General features: G+C 39.0%; 1 protein-coding gene across 2 annotated transcripts in view; it reads left to right on the forward strand.

Moving 5' to 3' along the window:
• The window catches only part of negr1 (neuronal growth regulator 1), a 400,053-nt gene extending 384,342 nt beyond the window's left edge, over positions 1 to 15,711 (forward strand). For both annotated transcript variants that reach the window (XM_021599922.2, XM_021599923.2), the window contains one exon: positions 8,200 to 15,711. In XM_021599922.2, the coding sequence (XP_021455597.2) occupies positions 8,200 to 8,300 (101 nt within the window). In that variant the 3' untranslated portion in view covers positions 8,301 to 15,711. The remainder of the gene's footprint in view (positions 1 to 8,199) is intronic.
• The last annotated feature ends 4,813 nt before the right edge of the window (positions 15,712 to 20,524 follow it).

Here is a 20,524-nt window from a genome sequence, read left to right on the forward strand (position 1 = left end):
TTTTTGATTTGTTAAAAAAGTTTTAAATATCCAATAAATGTCGTTCCACTTCATGATTGTGTCCCACTTGTTGTTGATTCTTCACAAAAAAATACAGTTTTATATCTTTATGTTTGAAGCCTGAAATGTGGCAAAAGGTCGCAAAGTTCAAGGGGGCCGAATACTTTCGCAAGGCACTGTATAAACTATGAATATTTATGATGAATATAAGCTTGACTTTTTGGTAGCTGATTAATAGACATCTTTCCAAGTCAAATTTGCTCTCATTCAAGTGCTGTATGGTCCTGCCCAACAACAAAAAACATACAGCTACAAGTTTTTTGATGTTGTGGCTATAGTAATCTAAATTGTCTCTATTGAAAACAAGTGGGCTGAGACAGTGAAAACTGTCACTTCTTTTCAGTCAGGTTTGTCAGTGGATTTTATGTTCAACCTCTTGCAATTGCATTGAGGCCCTCCTAGATTTGACTCAAAATCCATTATGGCATCCAAAATCCATTAAATGGTGGTTTAATCACCTCTATATACACTGAGAGTACAAAACATTAAGAACACCTGCTCTTTCCATGACTTAGACTATCCAGGTGAATCCAGGTGAAAGCTATGATCCCTAATTGATTTCACTTGGTCGCAAATGGGTCTTCCTAATGGACAATGACCCCAAGCATACTTCCAAAGTTGTGGCAAAATGGCTTAAGGACAACAAAATCAAGGTATTGGAGTGGCCATCACAAAGCCCTGACCTCAATCCTATAGAAAATATGTGGGCTATTACATACTTTGCTAAGAAATGTATTCTTCTATTGTGGGCCTCAAATACCCCTCCTACATTTAAAATGTGGATTGACCAGATTGTTGACTTTCTTCCTCTTGAAAAGCTCACTTATCTCCACAAGAGACAGCCCAAGTTTGATAGACTCTGGTCTCCACTATTCAACTATATTTCAAACTGGACAGAGTGAACGGGGTGACTAGGGAAATGCGCAGATACATGTTGTGTAAGGTACTGTAAAACCTAAAAACGAATTATAGGCCCGTCGTCTCAGCGAATGCTTGAAATAGCTGATAAGAACTTTGATAGTTCTGCTGCAAGTGTTATATGTTTTTTTTGTGTGTTTTTATTTTATTTTAATTTCGTTTTTGAGTATGTATATGTATGTATGTATGTATGTATGTATGTATGTATGTATGTATGTGTGTATATATATATATATATATATATGCACCAAGGAAAATAAATGCTTTTATTTGACTTTATCATTCCTTTTAATTGTATTTTTATTTTTTCATATGTATTATTATTTTTTGACTTTTTCATTTTTTTTTAAAGCCTGTGAATGTGGAATGTGTTTTGTTGGTTGATTGAAAAACAAGAAAACTTAATAAAACTTTAAATTGAAAAAAAAGAAAATATGTGGGCAGAACTGAAAAAGCGTGTGCAAGCAAGGAGGCCTACAAACCAGACTCAGTTACACAAGCTCTGTCAGGAGGAATGGGCCGGAATTCACTCAACTAATTGGAGGAAGCTTGTGGAAGGCTACCCTAAACATTTGACCCAAGTTAAACAATTTAAAGGCAATGCTACCAAATACAAATTGAGTGTATGTGTTCTTCTGACCCACTGGGAATGTGATGAAAGAAATAAAAGCTGAAATAAATCATTCTCTACTATTATTCTGAAATGTTACATTCTTAAAAGAAGTGGTGATCCTAATTGACCTAAGACAGGGAATTTTAAATGTATGTATGTAAACTTCTGACGTCAACTGTACACCTGTTCTGAAAGGCCCCAGAATCTGCAACACCACTAAGCAAGGGGCACCACCAAGCAAGTGGCACCATGAAGACCAAGGAGCTCTCCAAACAGGTCAGGGACAAAGTTGTGGAGAAAAAATATTTAAAAAATGTCAGAAACTTTGAACATCCCACGGAGCACCAAGAAATCATTATAAAAAAATAGAAAGAATATGGAACCACAACAAACCTGCCAAGAGAGGGACGCCCACATACACTCTCGGATGAGGCAAGGAGGGCATTAATCAGAGAGGCAACAAAGAGAGAAAGGATAACCCTGAAGGAGCTGCAAAGCTCCACAGCAGAGATTGGAGTATCTGTCCATAGGACCACTTTAAGCCGTACACTCCACATAGCTTGGCTTTACGGAAGAGTGGCCAGAAAAAGCCATTGCTTAACTTCTTGGTGACTGGGGGGCAGTATTGAGTAGCTTGGATGAATAAGGTGCCCAGAGTAAACTGCCTGCTACTCAGCCATAAAAGCTAGAATATGCAAATATGCATTTGTGTATTTGGATAGAACACACTCTGAAGTTTCTAAAACAGTTTGAATTGTGTCTGTGAGTATAACAGAACTCATATGGCAGGTGAAAACCTGAGAAAAATCCAACCAGGAGGTGGGAAATCTGAGGTTTGTAGTTTTTCAACTCATTGCCATTCCAATATACAGTGTCTGTGGGGTAATTTTGCACTTCCTAAAGCTTCCACTAGATGTCGACAGAATTTAGAACCTTGTTTGATGCTTCTACTGTGAAGGGTGGCCGAAGGAGAGGGGATTGAGCCAGGTGTCTGGCAGATTGCCACGAACTCGTGACGCGCGGTCATGTGAAAGTTAGCTTTGGTTCCATTGCTTTTCTACAGACAAAGGAATTCTCCGGTTGGAACATTATTGAAGATTTATGATAAAAACATCCTAAAGATTGATTCTATACTTCGTTTGACATGTTTCTACGGCCTGTAATATAACTTTTTGGACTTTTTGTCAGACCTTTCGGCTCGTTTGGATTTGTTTACCAAACGCACTAACAGAAGGAGGTATTTGGACATACATTTTATCAAACAAATCAAACATTTATTGTGGAACTGGGATTCCTGGGAGTGCATTCTGATGGGGAGAATCAAAGGTAAAGGAATATTTATAATGCTATTTCTGACTGATGTTGACTCCACAACATGGCGGATATCTCTTTGGCTGTTTTGGTCTCTGAGCGCCGTACTCAGATTATTGCATGGTATGCTTTTTCCGTAAACTTTTTTTGAAATCTGACACAGCGGTTGCATTAAGGAGGAGTTTTTCTAAAGTTCCATGTATAATAGTTGTATCTTTTATCAATGTTTATTATGAGTATTTCTGTAAATTGATGTGGCTCTGCAATATCTCCGCATGTTTTGGAACTACTGAACATAACAATGTAATGAGATTTTTGGATATAAATATGCACTTTATCGAACAAAGCATACATGTATTGTGTAACATAAAGTCCTATGAGTGTCATCTGATGGTGATGGCAGCAGTGTATGTGCAAAGTTTTAGACTAATCCAATGAGCCATTGCATTTCTGTTTAAAATTGTGTATCAAGACTGCCCACATGTGCCTAATTGGTTTATTATACATTTTCAAGTTCATAACTGTGCAATCTCCTCAAACAATAGCATGGTATTATTTCGCTGTAATACCTACTGTAAATTGGACAGTGCAGTTAGATTAACAAGAATTTAAGCTTTCTGCCAATATCAGAAATGTTTATGTCCTGGAAAATGTTCTTGTTACTTAGCCTATGTTAGCTCAACCGTCCTGCGGGGGGAACACCGATCCTGTAGAGGTTTTAACTTCCTGACTGATGTCTTGAGATGTTGCCTCAATATATCCACATCATTTTCCATCCTCATGATGCCATCTATTTTGTGAAGTGCACCAGTCCCTCCTGCAGCAAAGCACCCTGACAACATGAAGCTGCCACTCCCGTGCTTCACGGTTGGGATGGTGTTCTTCAGCTTGCAAGCCTTTTCCCTCCAAACATAACGATGGTCATTATGGCCTAACAGTTCTATTTTTGTTTCATCATACCAGAGGATATTTCTCCAAAAAGTACGGCTGTTGCAAACCGTTTGGCGGTTTGGAGCAGTGGCTTCTTCCTTGCTGAGCGGCCTTTCAGGTTATGTCGATATAGGACTCGTTTTACTGTGGATATAGATAATTTTGTACTGGTTTCCTCCAGCATCTTCTGAAGGTCCTTTGCTGTTGTTCTGGGATTGATTTGCACTCTTCGTACCAAAGTATATTCATCTCTAGGAGACAGAATGCGTCTCCTTCCTGAGCGGTATGACGGCTGCGTGGTCCCATGGTGTTTATACTTGCATACTATGTTTTAAACAGATGAACGTGGTAACTACAGGCGTTTGGAAATTGCTTCCAAGGATGAACCAGACTCGTGGAGTTTTTTTTCCGAGGTCCTGGCTGATCTTTTGATTTTCCCATAATTTCAAGAAAATAGGCACTGAGTTTGAAGGTAGGCCTTGAAATACATCTACAGGTACACCTCCAATTGACTCAAATTATGTAAATTAGCCTATCAGAAGCTTCTAAAGCCATGACATCATTTTCTGGAATTTTCCAAACTATTTAAAGGCACAGTCAATTTAGTGTATGTAAACTTCTGACCCACTGGAATTGTGATTCAGTGAATTATAAGTGAAATAATCTGTCTGTAAACAATTGTTAGAAAATTTACTTGTATCATGCACAAAGTAGATATCCTAACCGACTTGCCAAAACTATAGTTTGTTAACAAGAAATGTGTGAGGTGGTTGAAAAACAAGTTAATGACTCCAAGTGTATGTAAACTTCCGACTTCAACTGTATATACAGATGACGTCAGAAGTTTACGCATTTCTGGTTAACATACTATAGTTTTGGCAAGTCTGTTAGGACATCTACTTTGTGCATTACACAAGTAATTTCGAACATGTCACCCTCCCTAGGAGATGGGGTGACCTCAACAATTTATTGTTGAAATGAGAGGCTGACTGGATCTTTAATTTAAAGACCCTTGCTCCCTTCGGTCTCAAAGTAGACATTGGTCTGAAGCCGATTAATTTTGTGATTCTTGTGATTTTGCTATTGTAAATGTTTGTAGGCTTATGTAGCCAAATTGTATCTATGATTGGAAACTATCCATTTATTATTTTTTTATACTATTTTAATATATGAGAATTAACCAATGATATCAGCCCACACCCGGCCATGATTACAGACACCTGTGTGTCTTTTGACACTATATAAATGAGTCATCCCGCAGTGTTTGTCATTATACCCTGATGAAAACAGCTTGTCTCTCGAAAATTTGGACATAAATATTTTTGCATCTGAGCTGCTAGAGTGTGCGGCTCTCCTTTATTTTTTTATGTATTCGCCGCATGTGACAAATACAATTTAATTTGATTTGATTTTTAGAGTCGATAACAATAGCACAACAGACAGCACTAAATGAGAGCAACTTTGACTTAGAAAGTTATCTCGCTGCCAAAACTTTGATATGTCCTCATATTTTATCTCTGTGCTTACAGGTCTATATTTCTAGGAGGCATTAAGATATCCTAATGTTGTTCGGTTTGTGTATGTAGGACAGACAATTGACTATTTGTATTCCTAATTTTTTACAAAATCAGAGCTTGCAATATTGGGTTACATGAGCTTATGTGGCCCACCACCCTCCAGCCTGGCATCATTCTGGATGTTTTGAGTTTATAGGTCACAATAGCTATAAATGTAACCACTTTTGCAGTACAATTTTTTTTCACTACCATCCTTTTCATTAATGGGAGACATTAGAGATTGAAAAAAAATCATGGTTGTGTTTTGTTCTACCTCAGGTTTGGGTATCTAAAAAAATGTGGATGCCGTGCCACTAGCCTATTTCCTTTCAGAACGCACTTTTCTCTGAACAGGCTTGATTCATCGTCTTGTTTTCTGTGTGATATATTGTCTTGGATTCTAGTGCTTCATTGTGGCTTTGCTGATGTACATGCACAATTATCTCTCTCTCTCTCTCCCTTTCCCCCTCCCCTCTCCATCACTCCCTCCCATTCCCTTCATGTTAAAAGCTGAGAGGAATCGTGTTCGAGGCAGATCCTGGTTGGGGAGTTAATTAAAATGGCAAGTTGCAACCCACACAGTCAAAACAATGGATGCCCGGTTTAGAAAAGGCGCAGGGGGATATTAAACAAGCACAAAATAAAGCACTGCTTAGAAGCAGGTAATATAGACTCTCTTTAATTACTTCTGCTAGAGAAGGGTATGGTGTTTGTTGGCACACTTGACTGTAGACCAGAAGAAACACTCAGGATAGATGTTATTATTATGCACATGTGCTTAAAAAAGAGGCTAAAAAGAAAATTGTACAGGAGATTACACTGATTGTGCTTTTGACCTAGCAGCCATGCCATGCCATGTCCACAGCTCGGATAAGGAATCCTGTAGCCCAGAAGGGGAAGAGGATCTGCTTATGTGGCCCCTGAATTATTTTGTTAGCATGGCTGCACAATGCACACTCAAGCTCCGGCAATAGGGCCATGCAGGACATGAGCTGTTGCCATGGTAACCAGCTCGGGCTCTAGCAGCCCAGGAAAACTGTGTCATTATCCTCCACTATGGATGGGAGCAAAGCGAGAAAGAGAGAGGCTGCAGTCCACAGCCTGCTCATGCATCTTACAAACCCCATCACAATTTGCACAATTTTCTCTCCTCTATTCAAACCTTTCTTTTTTTGCTTTCCATTTGTTGGAGAGTACAGTTTTCACAGTAATAGGTAAACAACAAGCATAATACCAGAGCAAAATTCAGGAAAGATAGCAGGCTGAAATGGGATGTGTAGCTTTTCACATTTGCTGTCAAATTTCTGAAATTCACAAAAATATCTGTCACCACCAAGTTATGTGAACACCAACTAATTGAAATATGTACTACACTTTCCTGTCATTAAGCAACTCACCACATGACACTAAGATATATAATCCATTACAGGATCTTATTGAATTCAAACACAAAATAAATTGACAACAGCTCAACATGATATTGATCCTCAACATATAAAATACAGATGTGTGTGGACAAATCTGAAGACATTTGTGGAAGTTGTTGCAATGTGTGTTTGCTTGTGTGTATGTAAGAGAGTAAGTAACTGCTTGCATATACACCAGTGCAGTATGTATATGCAAACCAAAGTCCACATCGGAGGAATTACATTCTGAACTAATTACATAGGTGTGTAAATAGAGGCACCCTACTGTGATGGGCTGTGCTCCACATGATTTCCCCAGGTAGAGCTGAGCCTGCCGGGTAGCACGTGTGTGTGTATGTGTGTGATCCTCCCCCTCCCTCAAAATGAAAGCCTTTCCATTCCCTCCTGCTCTGAAGCATCTCTCCAGAGACCAGAGAGATGTGTTTGCTCATGAAGCACCACTGTACTAGTGTCCACTGGTCAGGATCAGAATTTCCTTGGAAACAGCAGATGGCACAGCTGCGACTGATTAACACATTCAAATACCACATTCATGTAGCATTTGTTGCTTCCTTCCCTCCTCTCCTTCTTCCCTTGTTGCCTATTTTACCTACGGTGTCAATATCAGTCACACGTATATTTCCGCATACATGAAAGAACTCAATAGAGGGAAGGAATATGGTTGAAACATTCATTGAGAGTGTATTTGATCTTGGCCATATTATATTTAAATGCAGAGACCTTCATCACACCCTCATAAAATGTGTCTGTCCCAAAGTATTTTTTCTCTTTTGACTATTGGATTAGTCATCTTTCTTTTCAGGCAGGGGTCCCAAATGTGTGATATATACTTGACACTCGTATTTGACCAGGCAGTGAACAGAGTAGCAAGTGTTTACGTTTGTACTGGTAACATACTGTAGTCTGGCTATTTTGGTTTTTTTCCACTGGTCAGGATCATATTTTCCTTAGAAAGCAGAGAGCACAGCTGTGTCTGACTAGCACATTCAAACGCCACATTCAAGTAGAATTAGTTGCTTCTTTTCCTCCTCTCCTCATTCCCTGTTACCTCTTTTACCTACTGTGTCAATATGAGAGTCACATGTATGTTTCCACATATATAAAAGGACTCAATAGAGGGAAGGAATATGGTTTAAACATGAATTGAGATATCAAAATGCAGGGTTTTAAGAGTGTCTTAACACAGCAATAACATTGTTTCTTGGAACAGAATGGATTTGTTTGTCATCTAACTCACACTCTTCATAAGAGCTTAGGTAAACGGTAGCAGTTATTGGTGGTTTGCTAACGACTGAAACAAATGACTGAACAAAAAAGAGGTGTGGTGTGGTGTGGTGAAAGTGCAATCATACTAATCAGTGTGTCTCTTGTTTCCTGCCCGCAGCGCCAAACACTGCGCCGTATGGGAGTACAGGAAGAGCGGAAGTCCTGCTGGCCTGTCGGTACCTGATCCTGGCTCTCTCCTCCTTCATCAGTGTGTACTAGTGGAAGGGCAGCCATACACAATGACTGTAAAGAGCCCTTCAAGCATTTATGAATCCTTTGACAATGCTCATGTCTGGATCAAATCTAGTACAGTTTGTTGAAAGCAGTGTGGGATATAATCAGCATTACTTATGTGGGGATGATCGTTTTATTTCTGTTGAATTTCTCATCATGTAAATACTTAAAAATCGTTAGTTTTTTTATTTTGATTGTCCACTTTGTGAATCAGTGCTCATTGTCCCCTTTCAAAGACCATGAAAGCTCCGAAATGAGTTATTTTATTATTCTCTCACCAGGAGGTGGTGATGCGGAAATTGACATTTTCATCTCTGTTTTTGTAAATGGCTCAAAAGATGCCATTGTGTGTCCCTCAATACATCAATGCATCATTTCCATACCAATGTTGTGGCCAGTATTGAAAGTATACAGGGTTAAAAAGGAAAGCATCATTTTAGATACCATTCATTACAAATTAAGGTTAGAGCATGGTAGAATGATGACATATTTTGAGATGTGCTATTATAATAATACAATAGCTGAAATGCTGCACAATAGACATTGGAAAGGGAACATTTCAGACATATTTGATCTTGGCCATATTCTATTTGAATGCAGAGCCTTTCATCACACCCCCATAACATGTTCTCTGTCCCAAATAATTTTTCCTCTTTTGACTATTGGAATAGTACTCTTTCTTTTCAGGCAGGGGTCCTAAATGTATGATATAACTTGACACTCATATTTGACCAGGCAGTGAACAGAGTAGCAAGTGTTTACGTTAGTACTGGTAACATACTGTAGTCTGGGGGGGTAATATAATTTACATAATTACCATTTCATCAGAAAACAGCTCACTCATTTTCAATACTGAAGGGAAGACAGTTTTCCTCTCTGAGGACAATACAGTATACGTTTACAGTTTTTCATTTGTATTTCTATGGTTTGAGAGAGATGCGTTTACAAGTTTACAGAGGTCCTGAACATGAAGAGGAAGACCTCTGATGAAGGGATACTTAGGTATTAGTAAAGATCTTCCAATATAGTAACGTTTAAGACAACATTTAACACTGACTAACTCTGGATCTAGACAGATGGAAATACTTTCCATCCCGAAATTGACAAATAACATTCGCCTTCTAATTTAAGATCAAATATTTAAATAACCAAAATGGGATTGGTAAATGGAGGATAAAGAGGATTTATGCATTATGATGTGTTTCAGTTTGAGTTTTATGAATCATATCTTCCACAGGACAAGGGAATTATGTCTGCCAACTTCTTAAAACACAGATTGGTCTAATGAACAAAACGTGTACTATAAAACCGGAGACAACATAGCCATCGAGATATAAATCTGAAAGCACAAATACTGTACTTGCTGTTATTTTTGATTGTGTAGTGTTTTGTTTTTAAAATATATAGTGAAGACATTTTTGTTTGATTAATTTTCTGTTTTTATTATTTTGTTTTTACTGGAATTGTTTTCAGCCTGTTTTGTGGTAAATTAAAATACTACACCATATAATCTTGTTTAAATGTAAGTATGATGCAAAATGGGTCAGAAATATATTTATTATCTTCCTTTGTGAAAACACTGTAAAAAAAACAACAACAAAAAAAACGATTTAAAACGTGAATCTGGATATGTGAAATTATTTCAATGAAGCACAGTATGGCATAGTTTATAATGTTGTCAATTCATTTAGATGCCATCACTGTTGTTGATTCTTGTCAAAACAATAGATTAAAAAAGAGATGTTTGCAATCTAATTATCTACTTTTTGAAACTGAGGTGGTGTGAACCAATATAACAGTATTATAGAAATGAGTAAATTGTGTGTATATTTGGAGAAAATAGGATTCCTTTTGATCTTATTGGTAGAGCCGGTGTGTAGTTTAGTTTTCACACACTTGTTTGATGATGTGCAGAGAGTATGATTGTGCTGCATGTCAAAATTAACCTGTGTTTTAAGGTGGCCAGTTTACAAATAATCAATACTTTTATGGGTAAAACCAGTTTTAAGAATGTTTCAGCTCTATGACAAAAAAAGAGCATTGCATACTAAAACTCACCAGGCTACATCCATTTGTGTTTTGTTTGAATCTAACTTGAGTATTTATGTGACAATACTGTGTTGCTATTTTCAAGTCTTAGTAAGAGTGGCACATTGGTGACAGCATGGAGTGTGTTGGTTGCCTGTCTAAGCAGCTCAGAACATGGAATTATTTCTTCATGTAAAATGTACTGTGTGTTCATTATTTTTGATTATACAATTTGGCATTAACCAAGACCATTTATATAGTCACTATTATTTGCAATTTCCTGATGTTAACAGACTTAAAATTACACATTTGAGTTAAAGAGCAACTGCCCTAAAAACCAACTTCTCCTTTTAAAAACAGCCTATGTGGTATCGATTTGAGTAAATAGGATAATTTTGGTCATAAAGTCAGTCTTGTCCAAAACCCAGATTTCAATAACTTAACCTCAAACCAACAATAAATTGTAGAAATTCATATACAAATATTGAAAGCATTTAATGAGACTTAAAGGTGTCCAACATAAAAATATTGTCCCATTTACATTGTGTAATTTTTTGACAGATCCTAACTAGCCCCAAAGATAGGCTATCCAAAGTCAAACCAACTCTGCCAGAGTCCCACACCAGCCAGCTGAAGCTAATTGGTGAATGAAGTTGGCTAGCAATAGCTAGCCTAGGCAATTTGAAGTTACAAGACCTGGTTAGACTGTTTCAAGTTATCTAGAACAGGGTTTTGCAAACTCGGTCCTGGGACCCCCCTGGGTGCATATTTTGAGTGAATGTGCAAACACTTGCCACGTGTGAACACACACATTTTTTTTCTTCACAAAAGTAGTGCTGTATTAGCGGACCGATATAGCTGTCTGTAGCACAGGTAAACAAAAAAATAATAATGAGCCCTCCCTCCTCCATCTATTGAGATGTTTCATAGACAGTGTTTGATGCGGACACCACTGTGCCACAGTCCACTATACCAATCCAGTATGCATTTGGGTAAAAAGCTTGTGCTGTTTAAATTAGACTAACATACCTGGGTCATGTTCATTAGGGCACACAACAGAAAAAAAACGCTTTAAAATGTTTTGCAATGGATAACTAAATTGAGTGTTTCTTATTGGACAGGAAGGAACTGGGTTTCTTTTTTGACAAAGAGATAAATTAACATGACATTTCCACTCTAACTTTAAGAGGTGGGTCACAACAACAGTTGCAATTTCAACAGAGGATAATCCAAATCAGAGTACATTTGAAAACCAAGGTTGTGTTTATTAGGCTTCGAGAGGAATGAACCATGTTCATTCCTCACTTTGTCAAAAATGAGGCCCTGGCACACATCTGCAGAGGTTATCCCCCTGTGAATAAGGTGACCTGTCTCTGTGCTAGCTGTTAACAGAAAATCATTCAGCTTTCACATTTCAGATAAGAGGATATTTAAGTATTCATGCAATTACGACCAGGCCAAGCTCTGACTTTTCCCATTGAGTTTTACCACTGCAGTATTGGGGACGACTTCAAAGAGTGCTCTTCAACTCACCTGATATTGTGATAATCCCTCAATTTAAATGTTCAACGCTTTGAATACAGAATAGAAGGCATTGTTTTGAATAATGAAACAACAGCTGTCAAATGAGTCCACAAGGGGAACAAGTAATGTACTGAATGTGCCTTTAAAGTATTTAAATAATACGTTAAATACCATATCCTAGCCTCATTTCTAAAACAATTATTGCACCTCTAGATAAGGCCCTTGGAGAAGGGTAATTTACAGGGCATAAGTATTTCAACAATATCAAAAGATTCATGATTGCTTAATCATTCCATATCTTGATTTTGCTGTATGTTATCGCTTAAATATCACCAGTCATATTAAGCTTTTCAATAATCCAAGCAATGTGCTACATGCAGGTTAAGCTCATTTGATCAGATGTGGATAATTTCCCCCATTTTGTCTGCAACTATTTGCTTGTATTGGGTTTATGTGGTAAAATGTAAAAAAAATAAAAAAAATGATCAGGCTTCATACAGTGTTTCATTGCAGTATGCTGTGAAAACAGTTTATTTCTTGTAGATAGTGTAATAGTTACATTCCAAGTAAAATACAGTAAAACAACACTCAGTTAGTCTAAAGCATCCTCAGCAAAAATCAATCCCCATCGTTATAGGAAGTCAATGACAGCACGGGCAAACCTTATTTAAGTGTGAATTTATTGATTACTGATTACCCCTGCATGGCTCCCAAGTGGCGCAGCGGTCATCTCAGTGCTAGTGGTGTCCCTACAGACCCTGGTTCGATCCTGGCCGTGATCAGGAGTCCCATAGGGCGGCGCACAATTGGCCCAGCATCGTCCGGGTAAGGGGTGGGTTTGGCCAGGGTAGGCTATTGTAAAATAAGACTTTGCTCTTAACTGACTTGTCTAATTAAAAAAGTACTCTACAATACTCAGACCTCAGGAAAGATATGATTTTTTTATGTAATATTGTTGGTGTACATCTCTGAGCGATGTTCTTTCAATTCCTGGGGTCATTTTATTGTGTATCTGAGCTATTGCCTTTCAAGCAGACAAAACTCGTCATACCAGCTGCCAATGGATAGAAAAGCATTTGACGTGTTAGTCATTTATCAGACTCTCTCTACAATTAGTGAAGTTTTCAGACCCCAAAAGTAGAATAATGTCCATTGAATCACAGTGCCAAAACCGAAGTGCGTGGCCACTCCCGATTGTTATCTCATCAACACACACGATAGTAATTAAAACAGCATCGTTTGTAAGTCTACTATTGTCTTGTAAAACATGTGTAACGGAGTTAAGAACATACCATAACCTCACTCCACAGCTAGCTTGAAATGTCCCCGATTGCGCATCTTCTGTATAGCTTGAACAGTTTATATTTTGTCATGCGGGCGGTCACGTGTGTTGCGAGGTAGAGGACACTGGTTCAAGCCCAGTCAGAGGCAAGTTCAGGGAGGCAAAGCTTTTATGCTAACCTAGCACACTGGCGCCGGTTATACAATCATACTTAGACTAAATGACCTGGAAGAGTTATTTTAAACCTGTTTATGCTATGTCAAAATTTGAGAATTTATATTGGTGACTGTTACTCAGGCGTTGAGTATTGAAAACAGTTTATTTCTTGTCCTCGAACAACTTGCTATTGCTTGATTGGCAGTATGAGAGGATATGCTGTTGTTTATCGAGATGATTAGGATGCTGTCCGGCCTCTTTCTTTCTTGCTTTTGCCTGGCTCTTCACAAAGGAATCTGTTGGCTGAGTGAATGGAGAATGGCCGGGGCCGTTCTGAGAGAGGCTATTCTTCTGACCCTGCGGTCAATAAAATCCTTCTTGTGCCTTTGTCAATTTTTACTGGCCGATTTTGTCAAACGCTGGAGGTGCTGCCTGCTCGGGCCCTCTGTGTCCACTCCCTGAGCAGCATACTGAGTAAAAACCTCTCTGTTTTTAAAGTACTCACATTCAACTCAGTGAATACGCTTGTAGCACAGCAGGCAAGAGCTCTCCTCGCCCCTGTCAACCCAAGCCACAGACCCCTTCTACATTTTTGATAACTGATCTTCAGGCGAGTCTTCATACAGCATTGTGTGGTGGAAAATAGTAATGTAAAAAATATATATATATGGTTTGCAGCATCTGTCTTGAACTTTTCAAATTGTCCATTTTTTATTTGTGAGTGGCATGAATGTATCTCGCTGTTGATAGTATCCTTTTCGACAGTACAATAGCTGCTAAAAAGTGGAACGTGTGGCTTTAAAAGGCATACTATGAAGTATTTGTCAATCTCTCCCTTAATACTTTCACTGAGCTGGAAAATAAGTTAGCAAGGCACTGATGCAGAGACTCCGATAATGCTACATTTTAAAGCAAGCTATCTAATCATAGATAGTCTCCATGTGCAGTTGATGACTGAATCGCACAGTGAGAAATGTTTTTATGTAAACTTTGAGAGCAATTGTCAGTTTCAAAAAGGACCAAGCAGGGTGTTGTATACAAAATATCACTATGAAACTAAATACAGTACAATCCAATTCGTTTTTTGTTATTGTGCCTCTGATGGCACATTTTATTGTTTCATACTGAATGACATGGCAATTCCTGAGTTCTTGCCATGATGATCTTTAAATCATTGATTTAATCATAACCAACAACCACATGATGTTGAGTGTAAGAGGGAACAATTTATGACATTTCACTGAACCATTAGTTTCTATGGAATGAAGCACAGAGTAGACAACGATTTGCTTTTTCACCCAGGCAACCTTTCAAAATCAACACACTATCATTATTTATTCGAAATTTGTGACATGCACACGAAAAATACACTTTTTTGTTTGTATTACAAGATTTTCATCACAACACATTTAATGTGTATTACACGATCTTCTTTATAACGCATTTGTGTACATTATACGAATTCCAATTTGTTGTGGCTAACGTTAGCTTGACTAGCTAGGTGGCTAATGTTAGCTAGGCTAGGGGTTAAGGTTAGGCTTAGGAGTTAAGGTTAGAGTTAGGGGCTAGGGTTAGAGGTTAGGTAACATGCTAGCTAAGTAGTTAAGGGTTAAGGTTAAGGTTGGGAAGGTTAAAGGTTAGGGGAAGGGTTAGCTAACATGCTAAGTAGTTGCAAAGTAGCTAAAATGCAAAAGTTGTTGGTGATGAAATTCAAACACGCAACCTTTGGGTTGCTAGACATTCGCGTTATACACCGACCAACCTCCTTCCTATTTTATCTGTCTTAAGTAACCTACCATGTTTATCTGTGATTGAAAATAGTGTACTGTACACTAAAATGTTGACTTTTTTGTGTGCCTGTCACGAATTTCCAATTAGCAAGTATATTTCCCAATAATCTCTGATACTGGGGTCTTCGAAATATGAGGTGCAGCATTTCCTTGTCTTATATATCTTTCTCTCTGTACATATGTTTATTTCATTATATCCTTTTTTTTACAACGATGTTGATGATTATGTGGAGTAGATGGTTACACCATAACAAAAAATATTTGTGTAGATTAAAAAATGTGGCAATTTATTTCATCCTCAAATCATCATTTAGAAAATTTTGTGATGAGAAATTTGAAATGGTTATCTTTACTCAAATGTGTATGAAGGTCCTTTAGCCACCAGGGATATAGTTGTATATTTATAGGCTCTAGATCACTGGAATGACATATATGGCTTTAAGTGGCATTGATATATATATTGATATTTGTCAACAACAAAAAAAATCATGTACTTTAATTACTTTAAAGCTTACATTGTGTATAGCACGTATGCAAGTTAATTTTCATCATGTTTGATGTAATTTTTGTAGCAGTGGTTTGATACTAATAAATGGCAGTTTATGATGGAACTGTAGGATGCTCTGTATTGTCTGATTTGAGCATTGAAGTGACTTTTGGGCCACTGTCACCAGAGACACTGACACTGTGCACGTTGTTATTTCACAGAGAAATGTATGCAACATTTGTCTACCTAGATTTTAGGTGCTCAGGTATGAAGAGTACCTCCAACAAGGCTGAATTTCACTGTCCAGCCAAATCAAGTACAAGTGGCCGTTGACCGACACTTCAGCCCCTCTCAAATCATTAATAATGTCAGAGCTGAGAAAAGAGGGCTAAATCAGTGTGGTTGGCTGAATAACGGACTGGAACCAAAATCTGGAGACAGCAGTCCTCTGGGACCGGCGCTGAGTAGTCCTGCTATACAGTCTAATTGCCCCCCTCCCACCCACACATCTAATTTGCAGTGCCTGATGCTGAGTGCTACAGAGTACTGATGAAGTCTACATCACACTCTTTAGATCCCCCACGATTAAAAAACTGCCATGGTTTCACAGCTATTCTGTAGGTGGATAGAGCAATAATTATTCCAAACCATTGACTCTATTCAATCAGATCCGCTTTAGCCAACATCTATATAGCAGTGGAATTGTGTTAAAGCTATCAAATTCACAAGTGGCTTCTGACGGAGAGGAGTATATAATCCTGGTACCACTTCGGTAATAACTGGGTAATAAGATGGTAATAACTACATATTTACCAGGTAATTAGCTAGTAATTACCATTAGTGGTTACCATGTTGTTTCCCCCCTTTACATACATCCCAACCAGCCCACATAAAGCACAAATCATCATTCTTTGCATATGCACTGTTCTTCAAGGAAATGTACTTTATTATTTGGTTTGTGCTGTAACACAACCAGAGTCATCTGGGTAAATATAAATATCGCACTATTGCCACAATCTCACACTATCCCTTTTAAAAGTGCGTCTCGGCAGAAATATATACAGTGCCTTCAAAAGGTTTTCACACCCCTTCACTGCTTCCACATTTTGTTGTGCTAGGGAGTGAATGTTATTTAAAATAAGGGTTACATGGAGAAAATCAGACCTGTCTGAAATTAAAGTGGATGGCCCTCCCTTCAGCAAAATGCATTACAACCTGTAATTTAAATAGATTTTTCTTAGGATTTCATGTAATGGACATACAGTCGTGGCAAAAAGTTTTGAGAATGACTCAAATATTAATTTCCACAAAGTTGCAGCTTCAGTGTCTTTAGATATTTTTGTCAGGTGTTTCTATGGAATACTGAAGTATAATTACAAGCATTTCATAAGTGTCAAAGGCCTTTATTGATAATTACATGAAGTTGATACAAAGAGTCAATATTTGCACTGTTGACCCTTCTTTTTCAAGACCTCTGCAATCCGCCCTGGCATGCTGTCAATTAACTTCTGCGCCACGTCCTGACTGGCAGCCCATTCTTGCATAATCAATGCTTGGAAATTGTCAGAATTTGTGGGGTTTTGTTTGTCCACCAGCCTCTTGAGGATTGAACACAAGTTCTCAATGGGATTAAGGTCTGGGGAGTTTCCTGGCCATGGACCCAAAATATCGATGTTTTGTTCCCCGAGCCACTTAGTTAGGACTTTTGCCTTATGGCAAAGTGCTCCATCATACTGGAAAAGGCAATGTTCAGTCACCAAACTGTTCCTGGATGGTTGGGAGAAGTTGCTCTCGGAGGATGTGTTGGTACCATTCTTTATTCATGGCTGTGTTCTTAGGCAAAATTGTGAGTGAGCCCACTCCCTTGGCTGAGAAGCAAACCCACACATGAATGGTCTCAGGATGCTTTACTGTTGGCATGACACAGGACTGATGGTAGCGCTCACCTTGTCTTCTCTGGACAAGCTTTATTCCGGATTCCCCAAACAATCGGAAAGGGCATTGATCAGAGAATATGGCTTTACCCCAGTCCTCAGCAGTCCAATCCCTGTAGCTTTTGCAGAATATCTGTCTGTTCCTGATGTTTTTCCTGGAGAGAAGTGGCTTATATGCTGCCCTTCTTGACACCGGGCCATCCTCCAAAAGTCTTCGCCTCACTGTGCATGGAGATGCACTCACACCTGCCTGCTGCCATTCATGAGCATGCTCTGTGCTGGTGATGCCCCAATCCCGCAACTGAATAAACTTTAGGTGACGGTCCTGGCGCTTGCTGGACTTTCTTGGGCGCCCTGAAGCCTTCTTCACAACAATTGAACCGCTCTCCTTGAAGTTCTTGATGATCCGATAAATGGTTTATTTAGGTGCCATCTTACTGGCAGCAATATCCTTGCCTGTGAAGTCCCTCTTGTGCAAAGCAACGATGACGGCACATGTTTCCTTGCAGTTAACCATGCTTGACAGAAGAAGAACAATGATTCCAAGCACCACCCTCCTTTTGAAGCTTCCAGTCTGTTATTCGAACTCAATCAGCGTGACAGAGTGATCTCCAGCCTTGTCCTCACCAACACTCACACCTGTGATAACAAGAGAATCACTGACATAATGTCAGCTGGTCCTTTTGTGGCAGGGCTGAAATGCAGTGGAAATGTTTTTTGGGGATTCTGTTTATTTGCATGGCAAAGAGGGACATTGCAATTAATTGCAATTCATCTGATCACCCCTCATAACATTCTGGAGTATATGCAAATTGCCATCATACAAACTGAGGCAGCAGACTTGTAAAAATTTATATTTGTGTCATTCTCACAATTTTTGGCAACGACTGTACACAAAATAATCCAAATTGGCGAAGTGAAATATATTTTTTTTATACTTGTTTCAAAAAATGCAAAAAACGTAGAAGAGGTGCATACATATGTATTCAGCCCCTTTGCTATGAAGACCCTAACTAAGATCTGGTGCAGCCAATTACCTTCAGAAATCACATAATTAGTTAAAAATAAAGTCCACCTGAGTGCAATCTAAGTGTCACATGATCTCAGGATACATATATACCTGTTCCGAAAGGTCCCCGAGTCTGCAACACCACTAAGCAAGGGGCACCATGAAGACCAATGAGCTCTCCAAACAGGTCAAAGTTGTGGTGAAGTACAGATAAGGGTTGGGTTATAAAAAACTATCAGAGACTTTGAAGATCCCACAGAGCACCATTAAATCCATTATTAAAAAAATTATATAATATGTAACCACAACAAACCTGCCAAGAGAGGGCCGCCCACCAAAAATCATGGACCACGCAAGGAGGGCATTTATCAGAGGCAACAAAGAGACCAAAGATTACCCTGAAGGAACTGCAAAGCTGAGATTGGAGTATCTGTGCATAGGACCATTTTAAGCTGTATATTCCACAGAGCTTGGCTTTACGGAAGAGTGGCCAGAAACATGTTTGGTGTTCGCCAAAAGGCATGTGGGAGACTCCCCAAACATGGAAGAAGGTACTTTGGTCAGGTGAGACTAAAATTGAGATTGTTGGACATCAAGGAAAATGCTATGTCTGGCACAAACCCAACACCTCTCATCACCCCAAGAAAACCATCCCCACAGGTAAGCATATTGGTGGCAGCATCATGCAGTGGGGATGTTTTTCATCAGCAGGGACTGGGAATCTGGTCAGAATTGAAGGAATGATGGATGGTGCTAAACATAGGGAAATTCTCGAGGGAAACCTATTTCAGTCTTCCAGAGATAAGAGACTGAGACGGAGGTTCACCTTCCAGCAGGACCATGACCCTAAGCATACTGCTAAAGCAACACTTGAGTGGTTTAAGGGGAAATGTCTTGGAATGGCCTAGTCAAAGCCCAGACCTCAATCCAATTGAGAATCTGTGGTATGACTTAAAGATTGCTTTTCACCAGCGGCACCAATCCGACTTGAAGGAGCTGGAGCAGTTTTGCCTTGAAGAATGGGAAAAAATCCCAGTGTCTAGATGTGCCAAGCTGATAGAGACATACAGTGCCTTGCGAAAGTATTCGGCCCCCTTGAACTTTGCTACCTTTTGCCACATTTCAGGCTTCAAACATAAAGATATAAAACTGTATTTTTTTGTGAAGAATCAACAACAAGTGGGACACAATCATGAAGTGGAACGACATTTATTGGATATTTCAAACTTTTTTAACAAATCAAAAACTGAAAAATTGGGCGTGCAAAATTATTCAGCCCCTTTACTTTCAGTGCAGCAAACTCTCTCCAGAAGTTCAGTGAGGATCTCTGAATGATCCAATGTTGACCTAAATTACTAATGATGATAAATACAATCCACCTGTGTGTAATCAATTCTCCGTATAAATGCACCTGCACTGTGATAGTCTCAGAGGTCCGTTAAAAGCGCAGAGAGCATCATGAAGAACAAGGAACACACCAGGCAGGTCCGAGATACTGTTGTGAAGAAGTTTAAAGCCGGATTTGGATACAAAAATATTTCCCAAGCTTTAAACATCCCAAGGAGCACTGTGCAAGCGATAATATTGAAATGGAAGGAGTATCAGACCACTGCAAATCTACCAAGACCTGGCCATCCCTCTAAACTTTCAGCTCATACAAGGAGAAGACTGATCAGAGATGCAGCCAAGAGGCCCATGATCACTCTGGATGAACTGCAGAGATCTACAGCTGAGGTGGGAGACTCTGTCCATAGGACAACAATCAGTCGTATATTGCACAAATCTGGCCTTTATGGAAGAGTGGCAAGAAGAAAGCCATTTCTTAAAGATATCCATAAAAAGTGTCGTTTAAAGTTTGCCACAAGCCACCTGGGAGACACACCAAACATGTGGAAGAAGGTGCTCTGGTCAGATGAAACCAAAATTGAACTTTTTGGCAACAATGCAAAACGTTATGTTTGGCGTGAAAGCAACACAGCTCATCACCCTGAACACACCA

This window comes from Oncorhynchus mykiss, chromosome 4 (assembly GCF_013265735.2).
Source record: "Oncorhynchus mykiss isolate Arlee chromosome 4, USDA_OmykA_1.1, whole genome shotgun sequence".
Classification (NCBI taxonomy): Eukaryota; Metazoa; Chordata; class Actinopteri; order Salmoniformes; family Salmonidae; genus Oncorhynchus; species Oncorhynchus mykiss.